At 34.6% G+C, this 23,802-nt stretch overlaps 1 protein-coding gene across 1 annotated transcript; it reads right to left on the reverse strand.

Annotated features, from left to right (window-relative positions):
• Positions 1–510: 510 nt before the first annotated feature.
• Positions 511–23,511, reverse strand: LOC101889869 (uncharacterized). Its single transcript, XM_020036524.2, has 4 exons — positions 22,648–23,511; positions 6,962–7,223; positions 4,392–4,698; positions 511–1,109 (listed from the first exon to the last, which is right to left on the reverse strand). The coding sequence occupies exons 2-4, from the start codon at positions 7,154–7,156 to the stop codon at positions 1,039–1,041; spliced, it is 573 nt and encodes a 190-aa protein (XP_019892083.2). The 5' UTR covers positions 7,157–7,223; positions 22,648–23,511; the 3' UTR covers positions 511–1,038.
• Positions 23,512–23,802: the final 291 nt, after the last annotated feature.

Genomic DNA, 23,802 nt, shown 5'->3' on the forward strand with positions numbered 1-23,802 from the left:
AAATATAGCAATAAGTTTTGTCATATATTTTTATCGCATGCGATTTTTTCAATTTGACTTCAATTTTGAATTGTAAATTTTTACACTTAGCAACACTATGTTTTGAGGGTATTATATGCATGTGGCAGTTACCATCCGATCCTCACGAAATTTTGTATGGCGGTAGGGTTAGGGTCAGAATTAAAGCCTATTGTTCTTAAGATGTTCATTTAGGGGTTCAAATGGACTAAAAATTAAAAAAAAAATAGCATTCGCATCAGAAGATAGTTAAGGACAGGAGCATTATTTTTGACATTATTTCAAAAACGAAATCTTCCAAAATGGATTTGGACATAAGGGGACATCGAACCAATTATAGTGTTGTAGGGTATTACATGTATTATCATTCGCAGTAGAAACATATTCTACTTTCAATACTCTTTCTGATCATGTTCTATAATGGAAGTTTAAATTATTAAATATATTAATAATAAAAAATACCAAAAACTTCAATTATTACATTTTGGACTCTTTATTAAGTATTGCCAGTAAATATTGTTATTGTAAAATATTAGGTCAAATATTTTGTTGAGATAATTTTTCTTATACAATGAAATACATTTTCCGTTTCCATTTGCTTCTAAATACTTAAACTAAAAACTACATGAAATAAACCTACATACATACATATAAAAATATTTATTATAATTTAAGACATTAAAACAAAACAATTGACAAAGATCATTATGTTCATATTTAATTATCATCATAATGATCTGCCATTTGGGGAAACATATAACAAAATGCATGACTATTCCGTCATTTTATATATTGTATGCATTACAACTATACATATGTAAATAATAATAAATACTTTTGGAGTTTCAGGGGGTACAGTTTCTTGTTGTCGTGAAATTTCATTTCCAATACAGTTTGTGAACAAAAGAAACTGTTGAATACTTTTTTGTCAATTATTTTTTTGATATTGAGATTAGTTGATATTTGTATTTGGCCATTTTTTGATTTCTTTGCAAAATAATTTCCATTACATGTTGTCCTTCAATAGCCAAGAAAACGGGCATTCCTCTTGCGACCCATATTGCAGATTTTGAAATGGCACGGTGACATATCTGAAAAAAAGAAATAGAAACAATGTTTATTAAAATTTATGATAGTGAAGTTTTAGTGAAATTTAAATGGAATTTTTAAAAAAAGGGGATAGTGGAAAATTCTGTTTTAGACTATGCTTTTAACCACAATCAGAGTTGTACTTGGGAGGTTTGTAGCTTTTTTGTGGTTCTATTAAATATATAATCTTGGCCTTTTAAGGAATATTTCTTGCGGCCCTATCATTTATCTAATCTTTTAAATTTTAAACAATATTTTACAAAACTACCGGGTTTATAACATTGAGTTATTAAGATTTCTTCATTAGACTACCAAAACTATAACCCAAAATTTGTGAGCAACTGCCACAGCCATAATTGTGGACATTTTAAAACGATCTTTTTAAGGGATTATAAGAGCAAAAGTTGTCGAATTTTTTGGTATGTCGTGGACCTTTAATTAAATTGTTGAAGATTTCGTAGTTTTAAAAAACGTGTTTTGAAGGACTATAAGAACTTTTTACAATAAATTTTAAAATCTATTTAAGCTATTATCGTTTTTTAAGATATATATTTCTGAGGGACATTCCGAGCTAAAATATTGCAATTTTTTAACATTTAGGGGGACTATCTACATATTTATATATAATATAATCATGGCATCCAAAGAATTTTTTTGTCAGAGCTGCAATTGTGTAAATTTTTCAAATAAATCTTTTTATACCCTCAGCCATATGGCTACGAGGGTACATATCATTTGATACGGTCAAAACGTGCCTAGCCCGTATAACGGTTTTAGGCCATAGGACTCTTTGGACCAAATCCGTTTCAAGACATTTGAAGTCGATCTCGCGATGCCCGTCCGTCTGACTGACTGGCTGGTGCGCACGGTAACTCTTGAAGGACCCCCACAAAGGTCGAAATTTTGAATATCCATCAAGCTCTTAAAACACTAAATTAACATCCGATTCCATTCAGACTTGGCCCACATCTCAATATTTTCAATCGTTCTGGTACCTCCCACACAAAGGACCTAAGTTTTGAATAATCAAAACGTGCATAGAATCCGATATAAACATCCGGTTCTCTTCATATTACACACGTCCCATTATTTCTACTAACTCATGATCTGGTGTGAAGATGAGATATATCCTTCTGGTACCTCCTCCACAAAATGTCAAAATTTTCAAAGAAAATAATTTACGGCGCAGAAAGAGAAAGAATATTCCGATTTTGTTCCTACTAATATTTGGATCAGTGTTAGGTCAGCTGCGAAAATGGACAATGTCGGTCCACTCCATCAAATACCTCTCCCACAAACGGTCAAAATTTTGAATTATTACATCTCTTGTAAAATGTGATGTAAGGGTCCGATTGTCTTCAAATTTCACACATCCCAATATTTTTATCAACCCAAGGTCTGGTCTGCTCATTCTGGTATCTCCCCCACAAAATGTCGAAATTTTCCAAAAATATATTTTCTGCATAGAAAGAGAAACGTTAATCCGATTTTGCTTCAACTTTTCAAATCCTAATATTTGGATCAGTGCTAGGTCAGCTGCGAAAATGGAAAATATCGGTCCACTCCATCAAGTACCTCCCTCACAAACAATCAACATTTGGAATAATTGTAACTCTTTGAAAATCTGATGTAACTGTCCGATTGTTTTCAAATAACACACAGCACAATATTTTCATTAATCTGGTGTGAAGATGGAATATATCGGTCCACTCCTTCTGGTACCTCTCCCACAAAGGGTCAAAATTTTGAATATCCATGAAGCTCATAAAACACGAAATTAACATCCGATTCCATTCAAACTTGGTACATCTCAATATTTCCATCAACATAAGATCATTTATGGAGGTAGTAGAGATCGGATCATTCCTTCTTGTACCTCTCCTACAAAGGGTTCAAATTTTGAATAACCAAAACGATCATAAAATCCGCATCCGGTTCACTTTAAATTACACACATCAGAACATTTTTATTAATGTAAGGTTTGGTATAAAGATGGGATATACCGGTCCACTCCTTTTGGTAACTCCCCCACAAGGGTCAACATTTTGAATATCAATGAAGCTCATAAAACCCGAAATAAGCATCCAACTCTTTTTAAATTTCACACATCCAAACATCCAACCTGTTGTGAAGATGATAGAAAAATGCCAACCCCTTCTGGTACCGCACCCACAAAGAATCGCATTTTCAATACTTATATGTGTCATAACTTGAGAAACAAGTCGGCGATTCTATACAACTTGTTATATCTAATTATTTCTCTTAGGGTTAAAATTTGATATAAATTTTCGATTTCCTTTAAATTTTGCACGTACCAATATTTGTATCTGTATTAGATGAAGTGGAATATATTTGGTACCTCACGCATATTTCCCAATTTTCCAAAAAATTTCACATATCTCATATAAAGTATGGGAAGTAGACGATATAGTCTAAATATGGCACGTTGTAATACTTATATCAGTCTTAGGTCAGATGCGAATTGGACAGTATTGACCAACTGTTTCGGAACTTCCCCCACAGTTAGAATAATAATAACTCAAGGCTGGGGTTATACATCTGTCGGCGAAACCGATCTTGTTAACTTGTTATACTAAATTTCAAGATTTAAAGCTCTGCCCGCACACATAATACAAATTTTAGAACTTTTAGTAACCTTTAAGTTCGAATTTCCAAAAACACTTTGGTATATCTATCCTGCACTCCATCAGTGGCTCTCATTCCAAATTCTATCTCGTTCCGTTTGCCTAATATAGAGTATTCCATTTTTAGTTCATTTCGTACACATTTAGGAAATTCCAAAAACCTTGCCTAATCACACAAGATTGACTCTCGTGCAAAGTTTCAAAATTCTAGCCTCAACTATTTCGTCTGGGCATTGAATCTCAGTCAGCCATTCAGTCATTCAGCCATTTCACTACTCTCTTATGTATAACGATTTTTGAGGGACTATCAGAGTTATTAGCGAGGGACTTTTATATCAATAATCAAATTTTTTTAAAGAACACTTTTGGAGTTAATAACATTTTTAAAAATATCGGCAGACCATCGGTTTTTTTTTTCAAAAAAGCTTTTTAAAAATGAAAAAAAGAGAACAAAAATACAAAGCATAATTTTATACAAATATATAGAAATAAATCAAATTGACTAACTTACATTTTTTACGAACTAAATTTCCCATGCACACACAACACAACATGACAACACAAGACACAAAGAAATACAAATGGAATTAAAATTAAATTTAATTTCGAATCGAGTCATTCTTTCTTTGTTCAACTTACATTGTACATTCTTTTTGGTGTTGTGCTCTTTGAAGATGATTTGATTGGCTGGGGACTTGGCAGCCTTTGCCTTGTTACCACTGCCACTGCTACCACTGCCATTTATGGTTGCCACATCATCGTTGTACTGACGTATTTCATCGTAATATTCATTGGACTGAGTATCGCCTAACTGGCGTAGCCTTTCCAAAAATTCACTATTTTCCAATGTTGTTGTAATATCATCATCATAGTCGATGGTAAAAACGAGATCACGTAGTCCTGGCCATTTGGCCAAATAATTGGGTTGTTTCGGATGATATTTTTTCTAAAAGAAAAAAGGTAGAGAGAGATAAGTGGTTGGGGTTAATGTTTGTAAAGTCGGTCAAGAAAACAATCTACATATCTCCATTCTGGACACCATCAAAACTAGTTAAATAGTATAAGTCGGTTTTGCCGACAGATGTATACCCCCAGCCTAGAGTTATGATTATTCTAACTGTTGACCCTCAATGGGGGAGGCACCGAAGCAGTTGGCCAATATTGTCCAAATCGTATCTGACCTGAGTCTGATATAAATATTACAACGTGCCATATTTGGACTATATCGTCTACTTCCTATACTTTACATGAGATATGTACACATTTTTGGAAAATGTGGAAATATGTGTGAGGTACCAGATATAGCGGACCGAAATATTCCACTTCATCTAATATAGATAAATATATTGGTGTAATCGTGTATCGTGTAAAATGTAAAGGAAATCGAACATTTGTATCCAATTTTATAAGAACAGGATGCTTATTTCGGATTTTATGATCGTTTCGGTTATTTAAAATTTGTGGGGGAGGTACCAGAAGAAATAAACCAATCTCTACCATCTTTATAACATATCTTGTGTTGATAGAAATATTGAGATTTGCCAAGTCTGAATGGAATCGGATGTTAATTTCGCGTTTTTGGAGTTTCATAGATATTCAAAATGTTGACCCTTTGTGGGGGAGGTACCAGAAGGGGTGGACCGATATATCCCATTTTCACTACAGATCTTGTGTTAGTAGAAATAAAAATGAAAGGGGATGTGTGAAATTTGAAATCCGAAACTTTGAACCTTTGTGGCGGAGGTACCAGAAGAAGTGGGCCGATCTCAGCCATCTTTATAATAGATCTTGTGTTAATAGAAATATTGATATGTGCCAAGGTTGAATGTAATCGGATGCAAATATCGGGTCTTATGAGCTTCATAGATATTCAAAATGTTAACCCATTGTGGGGGAGGTACCAGAAGGTGTGGACCGATATATTCCATCTTTACAGCAGACCATGGGTTAGTAAAAAAAATTGTGATGTGTGTAATATGAAGACAATCGGACTCTTACATCACATTTTATAACTATCCAAAATTTTGACCCTTTGTGGGGGAGGTACTTGATGAAGTGGACCGATATTTTTCGCACTTTTCCTAGAACTGTTGCAAATTTTAGGATTTGCAAAGTTGGAGCAAAATCGGATTATCCTTTCTCTTTCTGTGCAGTAAATTATTTTCTTTGTTGACATTTTGTGGGGGAGGTACCAGAAGGAGTGGACCGATATTGCCCATCTCCGAACTCGATCTAAGTTTGATAATAATATTACGATGTACCAAGTTTGGACCAAATCGGATACTCCCTTTGAGAGTTATCGTGCGCACCAGCCAGCCAGACAGATGGACGGACGGACATCGCTAGATCGACTCCAAATGTCCTGAAATGGATTTGGTCCAAAGAGACCTAGGGTCTAAAACCGTTATTTCGATGAGGCGCGTTTTGGCCGTATCAAATGATATATACCCTCTCTAGCCATATGGCTGAGGGGTAATTAGTAGCATTCAGTACTTTTGTATTATAGTATACATTTCCAAACCACCACCCAATCTCAAGGATGGATACTATGTGTAATCTCAGCCAATACAAAACATATAGTAACATTCAGCACATTTCGTACAATTACAGTACACATTTCCGAAAGCTGTTACCTATGTCCACCATTTTAGAACTTTTCGTAACCTTGAAGTTCGGTTTCACAAAAACCACTTGGAACATCTATCCTGCACTCCATCGGTGGCTCTAATTCCAAATTTCAGAATTCTACCTCATCCCGTTTGTCCAATACAAATTATTAAATTTTTATTACTTTTCGTACACTTTTAGTATGAAATTCCAAGAAACCAACCCTAAAACACGTTTACGCACCAAGACTGACCCTCGTGCTAAATTTCAAGATTCTAGCTTTAGTCATTTCGTCTGGGAGTTGATTTTGAGTCAGTTATTTATTTAAATGTATCTATACAATATAATATAATAATCATGATAAAATAATACAGGTGGCCGCATCAGTGAAATTTAATTTAAATTAGCTAAAATTTGTTGCACACTTCATAACAACCTCTGAATGACATGGTATAAGGAAATATTTAAAAATTTATTTTTCCAGAAATATTTAAATATTGTCGACATTCCCATGTTCACAATAGCTGATGCATCTACCAATATTCTTCTACCTAATGTATAGTTATGTATGTGTGTGTGCATAATAATAATAGTTTACATACCAAGCCGTGAAACATTTTATCGCCACCATTTGAATTCCCCATCAAGAAGTCGTCCAATAGTAATTGTGAGACTTCATTTTGTTTAGCCAACAATGCATCCAGATTTGGACGTGCCATTGCACCGGTAAACAACATTGTCCAGATGACAGATAATAATCCGATCGTCATGACAAATTGACATTTTCGACTGAGCATTGTTGTTGTGTTGTAGTTGACAATGACGTCGGCGGTATAAAGAAATGTCCTCCTTTTTTGTGCGACACTGTAAAAATAATAGAGAAGAAAAACATTGTTAAAAGAATTAAAGACCAAAAAAAATATTATAAAATACTAAAATTTAAGTAAACTTGTAGTTTTTTATGAAAAGTTAAAAGTTTTGCAACTGATGTATACCCTCAGCCACTGTTCGTTTATTTGAATATATTTTGACTTGCGTTATGATTATTCAAACTGTTGACCCTTTATGGGGCGAGGTTCCAAAGGGGTGAACCAATGTTGTCCATGTCTTATCTGACCTAAGTCTCATACAATTTGCCAAATTTCGGCTATATCGAATACTTCATTCAACTTTATTTTTGGAAAATTAAGAAATGTGCGTGAGGGATGTGCTTAGTTTGATCAGATGCTCATGTCGCGTATTTTGAGCTTCGTAGTTATTAAAAATTTTGACGCTTTGTGGGGGAGGTACCAGAAAAAGTGGACTGACATAATCCATCTTCACACCAGATCTTAAGTTAATAAAAATAGTGTGACGTACGAAAATCGAAGAGAATCAGATGTTTACTTCGCATTTTATAAGAGTAACTAGCAACTGTCCGCTACTTCGTATGCAGAATAAGGAATTTATATTAACTGAATCTTTTTTAAGATAATTTTTTACCCCAAAATAAATTACCACAATTTATTATTATCAAGTTATAAATTGGATGAATAATTTCCAAAACCCAACCCTACTGCCAGACTTGATTCTCATATCAAGTTTTAAAGTTCTTTCCCTATCCGTTTATGTAATTCCAAATGGTACCAAATTTAGTGCACTTTAGTACTTCTGGTACAAATATTCTTAACATTTCGAAAAACGCTTTAGTTTGTTTATTCTACGCATTATCAAGGACTCTTATTCCAAATTTCAGATTTCTAGCTCTATTTCTTCCCCAAGTACCAAAGTTAATAGCATTTAGTAATTTCCGTACTTTTTAGTAGACATTTCCAAGTTCCCCGCCATATATCAACCAAGTCGCACAAAAGGTGATCCTAATTCCAAATTTTGGACTTTCAACACAATTCCTTACCCACATACCAAATTTAGTACCATTTAGTACTTTTTAGTACGTAATTCCCCAAACCACTTCATATCTCAAACCTACACATGAACATCGACCACAATTAAAATTTTAGTGCCATTTAATACCTTTCATACATCTACGGTACATATTTCCAATACAACCTCCAAAACCCAGAAATCTAGCTATCCGAAATAAGAAATCTATACGATCAATATTAAATTTTGTACCCTTTTTACCTTTTGTACTCGTGTAGTGCTTATTTTCAAATTGCAGGCTTCCAACTCTACCGGTTTACCTAATATTTAAATTATGCAAAATTTAGTACCATTTAGTACACATAAGTACGAATTTTCAAAACCTCCTACATACCCCATTCCTACAATGCAAAGTAATATTGTTTCCAAATTTCAGGATTCTAGCTCTATCGGTTCACCCAAATCCAAATTTAGTACCGTTTAGTAACGTTCATGCACATAAGTACAAATTTTGAAACCCCAATCCTACACTCCGTCTACTAATGTTAATTTCCTCCAAATTCAAATTGTAACAAATTTATTACCGTTTAGTACTTTTCGTATTAATGAGTACACACTTCCAAAACTACCTCCTTACATCGACGCTACTCCTCAACCTTCATTCCCATTTCAAAATTCAAGTTTTTAGGTCTAACCGTTGTAGTACATTTTAGTACTTTTCGTACACTAATAGTACGAATTTCCAAAAATATACTAAATTTAAATAGCGACCCTTATTCCAAATTTAAGAGTTCTAGATCTACTGCTTCCTCAAATACAAAGGTTACCTTACTTAGTACCTTTTTATACTTTTCGTACCGTTCTAATACGAATTTCCAAAAACCCAGCCTTATCTGACCCCTTCGGACCAAGAGTGACCCTTACCCAACATGTTGACGCTTTGTGTGAGAGGTACATGTTGGATTGGATCGATATTTTCCAATTTCGCACCTGATCTAGAACTGATACAAATATTGGGATTTGAAAAGTTTGCACAAAATTGGATTATCCTTTCTTGTTCTGTGAGGAAAATAATTTTCTGTGATATTTTTGACCTTTTGTAGGGGAGCTAGCAGAAGGAGTGGACCGATATTGCCCATCTCCAAGCTCGATCTAAGTTTGATAATAATATTACAATGTACCGAGATTGGACCAAATCGAACACTCCCTTCAAGAGTTATCGTGCGCATCAGCCAGCCAGACGGACGGACATCGCTAGATCGACTCCAAATGTCTTGAAACGAATTTGGTCCAAACAGACCTAGGGTCTAAAACCGTTATTTCGATGAGGCACGTTTTGGCCGTATCAAATGATATATACCCTCTCTGGCCATATGGCTGTGTGTATAAAAACATTAAGTTCGGCCGGGCCGAACTTTTAATACCCTCCACCATTGAAGGGTATGAATTCAAACGTATTCCGATTTAAACTACAAATACCAGCAAGACCGTTTGAGGCCGTTATATGGGGTCATACGAAAACGGGAACTCCCATTCTTTATATTTCCCAATTTTATACTTCAAGGATTGCCATCTACTAAATCTTCTTAAATACCAAATTTAAAACATTTTTCGTGGATAATTGAGACTAGGATTATCAAAAGTACCGAAACCGGGTATATTGACCTACAAATACAATTTTTTAGACAAATCCGTGAAAAAATGTGGCGAAAATCATCAAAATACCTATATTCAACAGACATACCTGATTTCAACAGACAGACATACATACCGACATCGTTAATGGAATGAAAAATTAATATAACCTCCTTTTCACCCTTTCAAGGTGGAGGGATTAAAAAATACTGGGTATGCCAACAATTATGTGCCACCTCTGTTCTAAAAGTAAGTAGGAATTTTGCAAACTGTGTTACTTCAGAAATTTTAAAATCCTCCCCAACCAAACCTATGTTTATTGCAATTGACGAAGAAAAAGAACCAAAATTTTGCTGTTGGTAATTAAAAAGCTAATGACTATATAAATAACATTACGGATATTTCAAAAAAACAAAAACTTAGAACTAAGAAAGAATATGAATTTAAATGATGTTGGTGTTGGTCATAACTTTTGCATAATTCATACACAGACGTAATAATGTTTTGAATTTTGCGTAAGCAATGTTTGCCAATGTCTGAATAGGTCCACGTTTGCACTTGACGAGGTTTCCTATTACCAAACAATGTGTAAAACAATATCTTTTTGTTAAATATTTTACCACCCTCGCGTTTAACCAATTCAACACCAGCATTGGGCATTCACGCTCTCATTCATTCATTAGCATTAGGCAAATCCTACACCCGGTTATGCTGGTGTCCTTTTAAAACACAACAAAGAAAAAAACAAGAAACGAGTGTTGAAAATTTCAACACTTGACATAAGTCACGTTGCAATGCAAGTCTTCTTGTTGGCATACTTTATTGTTTTGCGTTGTTTCAAATAGAAAACAGTGTTTTTTTTCAGAGCAGAAAACTTTGGGGTTTTCATTTCGTTGTAATTGTTTATTTTTTCCTTTTTTGTAAAATATTATGAATATTTAACAAAATTCTTTTACTTATGCAAAAGACAAAGTACATGGAATGTTTTATTGAGTACATGAATCTGATATTCCTTGGGAAGAAGAGTTCATTGGATACGGTACTAAATTTAGATATTTTTTTCAATGCAAATAAAGGTCAATATTTTTATTTATATTCTCACAAATATCCATTTCGCATGACACGTGAACGTTTTGAATGTCAAATTTTTGTCTGCAAATCCAGTGGAATTTCGACATTCGCTTAAACTTGTGCTCATCAAATTGCTAAATATTTTCAATGTTGTAATTTTAGAATATACTAAAAACGCAGCAATGCCGAATTAAACAATGCCGTTTTTATTTAATTCATGTTCAGAGAATATGTATTTTGGGTAGGTAAGTTAACAAAAATAAGAAATAAAACCACAAACACCCCTACTAAATGAAGGAAGATCCCTTAGATAAAAATGAACTGATAAGCTCCAAATGCTAGTCTACACATCATGTTAAAGTCAAATATAATGTGGCATTTTCAAAATCAACGCATAAACGACAAACGGCTAGAATCTTGAAATTTTGCACGAGGGCCAGTCTTGCTGCGTACGGGTGTGATAAGACTGGGTTTTTGAAAAATCGTACTAAAAGTGTACGAAAAGTACTAAAATGTACTTAAACAAGGAATGGATTAGAATTGTGAAATTTAGAATAAAAATCAGAGACGTACCAAAGTTATTTTGAAAATTCGAACTTTAAGGTTACGAAATGTTCTAAAACGGAACTAACGTTCTAAAATGGTACCATTTGACATTATGTGTACGGATAGAGTTAAAAAATTTGAAATTTGGTATGAGAATCGAGGTTTGAAAGTAAGTTTGATATATAAAGGTGGTTTTCGAAATATGTACTAAGTGTGCGAACTGTGCTAAATTGTACTTAATTTGGAACTGTTTGGTTTATGGTGAACGGAAGAAGCTTGAATTCTGTATTAGGCCCCTGTATGGATAGCAGATTTATAATAAAGAGGTGTTTTTTGGAAATGTGTACTAAATGTGAACGAAAAGTACTAAATAGTACAATATTTGGTACAATTTTTGATCTGACATTTGTACAGGGTGAGATGAAAAAACTGCAACCAACTTCAGACTGCTGTCTTTTCTAAGCCACTCGTGCGACAGCTGTTAAAATTATTCCAGTGACAGCTCATTATATTGTTTACAAGCGTACGAAAGCATTTTGGTGAGAATTTTCCAGAAAAAAATTTATTCGTAGTGGAATTCAAACGTGATAGTGTGATTTCTTTATATTTGGATAGAAAACCACAAGTGGCTATCGTTAGAATACTCCATCATTTAAATGTGAATAAATATTTTGTGTCTCGTACCATCACTCGGTACCGTGATACTGGTAGCCCGACGTCAAAGAAGTGGACGGAAGAAAACAGCAACTACAGCAGAAATGGCTCGTGAGCTAAACATATCGCGATATTCCATTCGGCAAATATTAAAAAATGAGCTCGGTGTAAAGCCATTGAAATTCCAAAAAGTGCAAGAACTTACACCGCAACAGAAAGGAAATAGATTCAAAAGAGCTAAAGAGTTGCTTCGCTTGGTCGAAAGTGGTGAACTGCCGAATTTGGTTTTCTCCGATTAGAAAACATTGGTTTCCCAGCAGTTTATAAGCAGACAAACAAAATGATCGTATTTACTTGCCAAGAGGTCATCTTCGGTTGGCCATCAGAACTCAAGCGTCGGCCATGGTGATGGTGTGGGCCGCCATAACAGCCGATGGTTGCTGTCCGCTCGTATTAATCGACCGTAGCATGAAAATAAATGCCAATTATTATTGCGAAAATATTCTGGAGGGTGTATTAAAGCCTTGGGTACGCAAACATTTTGGCCACAAATTTTGGACATTCCAACAGGACTCAGCATCATTGCTCTCAGCACGCGCCACCCAAGAATGGTTAGAAAATTAGGTTCCTCGCATCATTTCCAGCGCACAATGGCCACCAACATCTCCGTATACCAATCTGTTGGACTATCGTATCTGGAGTGTTTTAGAAAGCAAGGTGGGCACTGAAAAATACCAAAGTGTCGATCACCTCAAGCAAGCGCTTTGCCGGATATGCCCCAAATACCACAGAGCAGCATTCGGGCAGCGTGTGACGGTTTCATTGGCCTTTTGAAGGCCATAATTCGTGCCAATTCGAACAAATCTAAACTTATTCCAAAAGTTGATGCCATTTTCGACATTTTTTTTTCATTCAATAAAATTAAAAAAAGTAAAAATTATGGCGTTTGACTTTGTTGCAGTTTTTTTATCTCACCCTGTATATCCAATCCGACCCGTCTCACATTCCAAATTTGAATACTGTATCTATAACCGATCAATAGATATGTTCATACATAAACTTAATTTTTGAAGGTATCTCCGATTCTGATGCTATATCTCCATCAGGAGAATCTTTTTAGCAGTTTTTAAGGCTATAAATTACAAACAAACAATCAAAGGTATAAACATTTTCCTTTTTTATAGATATAGATGAAGATAGGTTACAGGGAAATAGGCGTCAGGGATATTTAAACTATAGGCAAACTTGATGGGAAATGTGACTAAGTCCGTTAAATACGTGAAATTTAGGATAGGCGTTTTATTGGAGTTTTTCGAAAATCTTGACTTATTATGTCAATATATTAGGTACTTAGAAGTTTTTAGGCGTATTTTAGTTTCGTTAAGGCCCCATACTCCAAAATTTGTTTCGGCGCTGCTCCCGAGAAATCGGAGTACGAGACGGTGAGAGCAATTGCAAAGCAAAGATGCATGCTCCGATTTCAATACATAAACATCTTTGACATATATCAATGCCTGTGTGAATCGGCAACGTCTTATCTTAGAATTTACCAGCTCTATCGTTAATTTAACAAACGGACAGGCAATTCAGTTTAGAATCTAAGCAAATCAAGAATTTATATACTGCAATGCATTTCCCAAAAATATTTTAAGGTCTTTTTATTTCCTTCCAACGGTTAATAAGCATAAAAAATTCCCATTCTCGCCCTCTAAGAAAATGACTCAAAATCTTTAAATCTACGGAAACTCTTTAACCAATTTATACAAATATATATATATATATATTTATACAAATATACAAAAATGATAATGATGATGAAATTTTGTTAACATTTTCATAATTTCGGATTTTTTCTTGTCAGTATTGGTGCATGTATGAATGAAATGAATGTAGTCACCTAAATATGATCCAATAGAAGCGGATTAAACCAATTTTAACAGACTCGCTAAGATTCCTGGCATTAGCCATTTCACAACGAATTTAGGTGAACTGGGTAAAATTGCATTTTAGTAGAAAAGGTTTGAGGCTATTGCCCCCGGACTTGGTGGCAGACGGTCCAACGGCAGTCAATCCAACGTTGATAAAGCCAGCAAATTTTGTAGTGCTGATAACAACTGACAGAATAGTCATACATAAATCAGATTATGAGCTGATCGTATTAGGGGCGTGTGTTTCTTACTTATTGCGCAGTATGTCAACACAGTGGCGTCAAATTTGTAATTTGTCTATTTTTTAATTATATTATTGATATGATCGGAGCTCCAACTTATATGAAATATGTCGACAATACACAGCTATTTAGATAATATGTTTAGTTATTTTTATAGGGGAGCGGATATACCTTGACGCACAAGATAGTTCTCTTATCTCTAACTCCAACTCACAGAGTAAATGCAATAGCGTATGCCAAACATTAAATATTACAAACGTAATAACAACCGTATCCTCCATTCAATAGTCAATAAGTTACAATTAAAAACAGTAAAATTGTGATAACAACAAAAAACGCCATAGTTGGTAAAAACCGTCGATACCTTGTTAAATAAAAACAAATAAACAAGCAGATAAGTTCGGCGGGGCTTTTTATGCCCTCCATTATTCAGAAGGAACTTGAAAATTTTTCAAAAACAAAAAAAAACAATTAAAAAAAAAGCCATGTAGGTCCACGTTTTGGTACAGTCCCCATATAATGGTACCTCCCTTTTTATTCACCGGAAATGTTGCAAATTTGGTGATTAAAGTTCGTAATGGGTACTACAGCCTATGACAGAAAATTGTCTGTACAGGTCCACGTCTTCATATAGCCCCCATATAATGGTACCTCCCTATTTTCGGTATTTTGATGATTTTAGCGACATTATTCGCCGGAATTGTTTCAAATTTGGTATTTGAAGTTCATAACGGATGCTACACCCTATGACAGTCTGTGCAAGTCTACGTGTTCATATAGCCCTCATATAATGGTACCTCCCTATTTTCGGTATTTTGATGATTTTCCCCACATTTTCACGGATTTTTCTAAAAATTGGTATTAATATTTCGTTATGGGTTCTAGATCTAGTGGCGAAACATTGTATGTATAGGCCTATAGCCCCCACATAATGGTACTTCAGTATTTTGACGATTTTTGCTACAGTTTTCCATAAATTTGGCTAAAAATTGGTATTTGTAGCTCAAATCGGAAACGCTACCCACCGATACTCGGTATTTTGATAAACCCACGAAATTGTTTCATAGTTGGTATTTAAGAAGATTTGGTAGATGACAATCTGTAAAGTATAAAATTGACTATGGAGGGAGGTTCCCGTTTTGGTATGCCCCCCCACCCATACAACGTCCTCACTCACTTTATGGTTTTTTTAAAAGTTAACAGGATTATCCAAATGGTCTTACTAATATTGTAGTTTAAAATGGAACACGTCTGAATTCAGATACTTTTATATAAAAATGTTCTCTTTACCCAAAAGGTGGAGGGTATTACAATTTCGGCCCGGCCGAACTTAATGTTTTTTTTACTTTTTTTATAATTGTTCAGCCTCTTCGCCCCTACGAACTACCAGCATCTTAGCGTACACATTTGTATTTGTGAAAAAAAATCTTATTTTAGAAAATTTTATTATTAATTATCTCTTACGTTTTTTGCGATAATCCAATAAAACATTGTATTTGTTTATTTTAAATTGATCTGATTGTTATCATTCTATCGTCAGCTACTACGTATTTTCACATTGGGGGAATACCGCATTCGTCTCGTAAAATCAAGACTAGACAAATTATTATTGAAAACGTTTACAGATTCTATTTAGATTGGTTTTTAATAGTCTAATCCAATCTACGATAAGGTCTGGCAGGAACTAGAAATAGATTTGGTAGACAGGTACAAACGTATCAAATTTATTGGAAAAAGTTAATTGACTAAGTGAAAAATAAACTAGTCTCATTAAATAAATAACAGAATAATGAATAACCAAATAATAAAAAACATTAATTTAGGCCGGGCTGAACTTTTAATACCCTCCACCATTGGGTAAAAAAAGAACATTTTCATATAAAAGTATCTGAATTAAACTTGTTCCACAACAACGTGTTCCTCGACAATACCAGTAAGACCGTTTGGATAATCCTGTTAACCTTTAAAAAAACTATAAAGTGGGTGAGGTCGTTATATGGTGGTCGTTATATGGTGGCCATACCAAAACGGGAACCTCTATAGACAATTGTCAAGGATTGTCATCTACAAAAACTTCTTAAATGGGTAAATGTGAATATGATTATCAAAATACCGAATATCGGTGGGTACGTCACATGTGCACTATAGGAAAACCTGGACCGAAATATTCATTGTTCTGCCACCGGAGTTAGAACCCATTACGAACTAAAAATACCAATTTTCGGATAAACCATGAGAAAATGTGGCAAAAATCATTAAAATACCGAATATCGGGAGGAACCGTTATATGAGGGCTATACAAAACCGTGGACCTATCTATACAATGTTTCGTTACCGGAGATAGAACCCACAAATGACCTACAAATATCAATTTTTAGATAAATCCGTGAAAAGATTCGGCAAAAATTATCAAAATACCGAATTTCGGGAGGAACCGTTTTATGACGGTTTTGCCAAAACGTGGACCGATATATCTCATTTTCAATTCCAACCCTCCTAGACATAATTCAAATTGTTGTGCCAAATTTTGAAGCTCTACGTCAAATAAAGTGGGCTGTCACCATTCGCACGAATTATGGCCTTCAAACGGTCAATGAAACCGTTATACGCTGTCCGAATGTTGCTCTGCGGTATTTTGGTCTATTCCCGGCGAAGCGCTTGCTGGGAGTGATCGACACTTTGGTATTTTTTAATGTCAATCTTGCTTTCCAAAATACTGTAGATAGTCCAATGTATTGGTACCCGGAGATTTTGTTGGTCAATGTGAGCCGGAAATGAAGCGAGGAATCTCATTTCGTAACCATTATTGGGTGGCGCGTGTTGAGTGCGAGGGTGCTGAGTCCTGTTGGAATGTCCAAGGTCTGGGGTTAAAATGTTTGCATGCCCGAGGCTTTAATACACCCTCCAGAATATTTTGGGTATAATATTCGGCATTTAATCTGATGCAACGGTCGACTAATACGAGCGGAGAGCGACCATCGGCTGTTATGGCGGCCCACACCATCACCATGGCCAGCTCTTGAGTTCTAGTGGCCAACCGAAGGTGCACATTTTCAGTTGACCACTTTGGCAAGTAAACACGATCATTTTGTTTGTTTACAAACTGCTGGACAACGAATGTTTTCTCATCGGAGAAAACCAAATTCGTCAGTTCACCACTTTTGGCCAAGCGAAGGAACTCTTTAGCTCTTTTGAGTCTATTTTCTTTACGTTGCGGTGTAAGTTCTTGCACTTTTTGGAATTTCAATGACTCAGGGTAAGCTAATGTTCAGCTCAAGAGCCATTTTTCGGCCACTGCGACGCGGGTTTCGATCAAGTCGCCTTCTTTACTTTTCGAACCATTTCTGCTGATGTTGCTCTTTTCTTCCGTCCACTTCCTTGACTTCGGGCTACGCTACCAGTATCACGGTAACGAGCGATGGTACGAGACACAAAAGATTTATTCACATTTAAATGCCGGAGTGTTCTAACGATAGTCACTTGTAGTTTTCCAGCCAAATATAAAGAAATCACTCTATCACGCTTGAATTCCATCACGAATAACTTTTTTTCTGGAAAATTCTCACCAAAATGCTTCTGTACGCTTGTAAACAATATAATGAGCTGTCGCTGAAATAATTTTAACAGCTCTTGGACGAGTGGCTTAGAAATGACAGCAGTCTGAAGTAGTTTGCAGTTTTTTATCTCGCCCTGTATTGTTCATCCGATTTGTTATATTTGTTCTCCACAGCAGTAATATGCACTTCTTAACAACGATATTCGAGGAAATATATCAACTACAGTTTTGAAATACCTTCGACAAATTTTATCAAGATCGGTTCAGATTTGATATATAAAGTCCTCGCCCGACTTTAAGACTTTCTTTACTGGTTGTCTTTATCGTCATACAATAACGATTTCCAGAATCAAACTGCTCCTTAAATACAATTTTTTTCATTCCATCTAAGTATACATCCAACCATGAATATTTTAAGTGTTTCCCAATTCCAAAAATTACAAGTCAATTTGACACAATAAGACTCTAGTAAAGATTTGCTTTTTTCCTACTTTCTTGCTTTTTTCCTACTTTAAACTACCTTTCTGGTTGTGGGATTGGGAACTTCAGAAGAACATTTCCCTTTTAATCTCTCTTTATGTCTACTTGTCATTTTACACCCTCAAAGAGAAATACCGCAGTCTTGAAAATCTTTCTCTCTTATACTCTCTCACTTTACATAATCTCATTCAGGCATTCGGTAAATCAAAAACGTGAAAGTGCAATAAAAGAAATCAGTGTTATCATTGATCGCACGACCATCTGTATTTATATACGCGAGGGCATTGAAATTATTTAACCTTGAATAATATTATTTATTATACACATTAATGAGGATAATTTTAATGTATAATTAATTCAGGAATTATGAAAGAATGATGGCAAATGTTGATTGTCGAATTTATTGCAAATGAATACGTTATCAATTGGCATTTATGAACGCATATAATAAATTAATTGAGATTATAAGATTTGAAAAACTTCTACAACGCATTTTGCAAAAAATCATGCCATGAGGAATTTGATTTTTTTACCAAGATCTATTGTATTAGCTTGGCTCCTTTGCTTTTTTCAATAATAAAATTAATAAAAGAGAAAAATAAGTATCCTTGGCTCTGAGAGAATTTTTTTATTTAGAAAGTAAAGGAACGGAATACAAAGAAAAACCTTAAAACAAGATGGCAATACTTCAAAATCAACATCCTAGACAATCATAAGGTGGTAATCATGTTACTACTTATTGCTCGGTAAAATTGGTCCAGGCATTTAGTATTATAAAAGAACGCCATTTTTGTTGCTGTTCCTTCAAGTTTGGCAGCATTACTACTTTCTCAAACAAGGAAAAGGGTTTCTAGTAAAGGTTGCCAAAATGGTGTGAGTTGCAGATATATGCACGTTAAGGAACAATATAATTGTTTTCTCTTATGCATGACAAATATTTGACAATGTTTATCGTAGCGTATACGCATTATTATTTATCCAAATTTTGTGGAGAAATATTCATCATACGCACAATAACACTTTCAATTGCATTTTTATATCAGAAATACAAAGAAATAATTGTGGGAATCTCTCAACATCCTGAGTTTTGTTTAAAATGATGAGAGGAGATGTTTTTTTAGAGGAAAATAAAATGAATAAAATGTTATATGTAATGATGTAATGATTAAAATCTGTGTTCGGTTATAAAGAAGTACCAGAAAATTGAAAACTAATTCGGTGATTTTTAATTTAATGTTTTATTCCTTACATTTCTTGGGAAGCACAACACATATAAACATTTTTTGTAGCAGGTTGCTGCTACGCACTTGTACCAAAAAGAACATATTTAGAACATATTAAACATATTTAGTCCGTCCATCTATCTATGCGGTTTATGCGTCGTATATCTGTCGAAAGGAGTTCCCAATTCGATCCAAACTTAGACTAATTGGTTTTTCAAATTATTGAAAATTCTAATATAGTTTCTTAAAATTATTTGAGATTTCTTTTATCAACTTTGGCATATACCAATTTAGTTATGTCCGTCCCTTTGTTGAATCTCGATAGAGCTCACACTGTTAAAACTAGAGCTTAGAAATTTACCACTGTAATTGATATAATACTTAGGATGTCTGATATTGAAAAATGGACGTTAGCACCCATTTAATGGTATCTGTAGGTTCCCTACACCACATAGTGGTAAGGATATTATGTCTCTGTGCATTTGTTCGTAACATGGAGAAGGAAGTGAGGTAGACACATAGTTCCTTTTGAGGATCTTCATAGAATCACGGCAGTCCGTCTTTCCAAATACTTTTGTGAACAAAACGCAGGTCTCATTTATTATCCGATTGAGATGAAATTTTCCAAAAAATATTTGTTTGGCCCAAGGACAAACCCCATTGAAATTGTTTAGAATCGGTTCAAATTTAGATATAGCTCCCACATATATCTTTAATCGATTTCCGGTTAATTATACACCGAATGGCCAATAACAGTTCAAATTAACTGAATTTTGGCACATCTGATCAAATTCAGTCTAGACGCAAGTACATCAAATTTTATGAAAATCGGTTCAGATATAGCTTTGGCTCCCATATATATGTTTCAGATGAATTAGGGTTGTAAGTCCCTCACATGCGTAATATGTACTACACAACGATGATCTTTGACTGGTTTTAAAGCGTTTTACACCCATTTTTCCATCAAAATCATCTGTATTTTGACATTTCAGATTCTCTATGGGTAGAATAAATCTATATATATATCCTCTCATAAATATTCGGTACAGATATAGGCCCCATGTAACAGGACTTCAAAATTTTAAGGATTTTCATTATACCCTCAGACATATGGCCCGAAATAACGGTTTTAGACCCTACGTCACTTTGGACCAAATCCGTTGGAGGACATTTGGAGTCGATCTATTGAAGTTCGTCTGGCTGGCTGGTGCGTACGATAACTCTTGAAGGGAGTATCCGATTTGGTTCAAACTTGGTACATCGTAATATTATTATCAAACTGTGATTGAGTTCGGAAGTGGGCAATATCGGTCCACTCTTTCTGGTGCCTCCGCCACAAAGGGTCAATATTTTGAATACAATATCACAATATACCTCACAATTTTTTTATTAACCCAAGGTCTAGTGAGAAGATGGGATATATCGCTTCACATCTTTTGATACCTCCAAAACGCGAAATGAACATCCGATTCCATTCAGTCTGGGTACATCTGAATATTTCAATCAACACAAGATCTGTTATAAAGATGGTATAGATCGGACTATTCCGATACCTCCCCCATAAAAGGCTCAAAGTTTTGAGTAACCAAAACGATTATAAAATCCGAAATAAGCATTTGAATCTTCATATTTCACACATCCCGTTAGATATATGGTAGATATATCTACAACCCTTAACGAACTACAAGAACTAATTTTTAGATAAATCCGTGGGAAAATGGCTATACCAAAATGTGGACCTATATTTACTATGTTCCGTCAAAGGAGCTAGAATCCTTACCGAACTACAAATAAAATTTTTTAGATAAATCCATGAAAAAATGTGGCAAAAATCATTAAAATACCGAATATCGGGAGGCATCGTTATATCGGGGCTATACCAAAACGTGGATCTATATATGCCACGTTCCGCAATCGAAGCTAAAACCCATTTCGAACTACAATTATCAATTCTTAGACAAATCCGTGAAAAAATGTGGCAAAAATCATCAAAATACCGAAATTCGGAAGGTACGTTATATGAGCTATGGCTAAATAAAAACGTGGACCTATACATACAATGTTTCGCCACAGGAGCTAGAACCCTTAACGAACTACAAGTACGGAATGTACGTTATATGAGCTATGGCTGACAAAAACGTGGACCTATCATACAATGTTTCGCCACAGGAGCGAAACTATAAGTACTATTTTTTAGATAAAACCGTGGAAAAATGTGGTTAAGACCATTAAAATACCAATTATCGGGAGGTACCCTTATATGGCGGCTATTCCAAAACGTTGACCCATTACCTCATTTTAAATATCAACCATCCTACTCGCAATACAAATTGTTCTGCCAAATTTTAAAGCTCTACGTCAAATAATGTGAGCTGTATCGTGATTTCAAAAGACAGGCGGACAGACGGACATCGTTAATTCGACTTAGATTTTATGCTGATCATTAATATATATACTTTATGGGGTCAATAACGTATATTTGGAGGTGTTACAAACGGAATGACAAAGTTAATAAAACCTTCTTTTCAAGATGGAGGGTATAACAATTAAAAGTAGCAATTTTTATGATTTTAACATTTTGACCAGAGAGCGGTATTTGACAAGTTCCATTCCTGAACAGAACAGAAATTAAGAAGTATATCATATCAATGTTTTTAGAATAAGCTCTAAAATCTGGTATTGTGGTCGAATTTCGGACCCATTAAGCTAATTGGACTGCTCTTCGATTCCCTATACATTATCCAAGTTTTCACGGATATTTGGTCTGAAATGCATTATGGTTCTCAGTTTCCAATACATTTATTTCACACAGCACTTTTAATATTCGAATAAAAAATATCTAACGATCTTGAACTAATTGCATTTCTAAACGGAAAATTGTCTGAAAAAAATTTCGAAATTTAAGAGTTTAGATTCTCAACATGTAACTTTTCTCTGATCATTTAAAAAAAATTGTGTACAATTTGAAAATTGGTAACAGCTTAATATTTAATTTGACACTTTTTTTATAATTGATGTTTTTACCGACGCATTTTTACCGATCAAATTATTTTAATATTTTACTGCTTATTATTTCAAACTCACACTTACCTAATTATTTTTTTTTTTAATTTTATTATTATTATTTTATTTTTTAACAATTTTAATTAGCTTTATAAAGTCTTTTTTAATTCATATATTTTGTTAATATTTCAAATTTCTGTTTTTATTTAATTTCACTTCAATTAATAACACTTTTCTGCTTCCGTCTTCACAATTTAGCCGTTTAATCCGTTAACAATAACGTTTCCAAATGACAGTTACAATTGACAGTATTTCGAATAGACGAATGATATCCTCGGCCATAGTCAAAGGGCTTTTATAGGCAACAGCAACAAGTTGCGTTGGTGACCACAATGCCAAACACCATCACCAATACAATGATGTGGTTAAGGAATTTGTTAGGCGACACACACCGACAAGTGAGAGGCAGTATAGTTCATGCTCTATGATATCCGTTTCCGAAAACAAAATAACAACAACAATGGCATAGCTCACACACAACACAGGTGCATAACACCAGCAAACGAACTTCACGGTCTATTATCCCGAACAACATGAATAACTTGGCTGGTCGGTAGCCGAACAAGTTCCACTGAGGATAAGTACTTGGCACGATGCGACGTAACCCTAAACGGGAATGTAAAACAACAACGACGAACAACGTCACAAACTTTTGCAGAGAACGAATATTTTTTGCTGTATTTTAGATGAGGACTTTTATTATTTGAAATTACTCTTTCCTCTGTTTATGTATGTGTGTACATGTGCGTGTGCATGTGTCTCTGTAATATGAATCACTCTTGCGGACACCTACGAAAAAATTAAGATTTCTTTAATTGCGAATAACGTATTGTAGTTGCGATTCCAAGAAATTAAAAAAATATATTATTCAAAATTGTTTGTTGTCTTTTCTTCAACAGTTGCCACGAAACTGATTAGCTTTCGATCAACTATTGGTCGCGTTATACGAATATGGTAATGACGAATAAGCTTGGCTTCGTGTGACATAAAAATCTTGGCGATAATCTCATCAATAATCACGGTTCTATGTTTAAAAAAGTTAATGTCATTTGTTCAAATATTTATGTCGTTGAACGTTTAAATGTTTGTTGAAAATTATGGACGGTGGGACTGGTTCATCAAATGTTTTGTGTAATTTATGGAAAGAGATTTTAAAAAATATAGGCAAATTTTAGTTTCCAC

The sequence above is a fragment of the Musca domestica genome, unplaced genomic scaffold, assembly GCF_030504385.1.
Source record: "Musca domestica strain aabys unplaced genomic scaffold, Musca_domestica.polishedcontigs.V.1.1 29, whole genome shotgun sequence".
NCBI lineage: Eukaryota > Metazoa > Arthropoda > Insecta > Diptera > Muscidae > Musca > Musca domestica.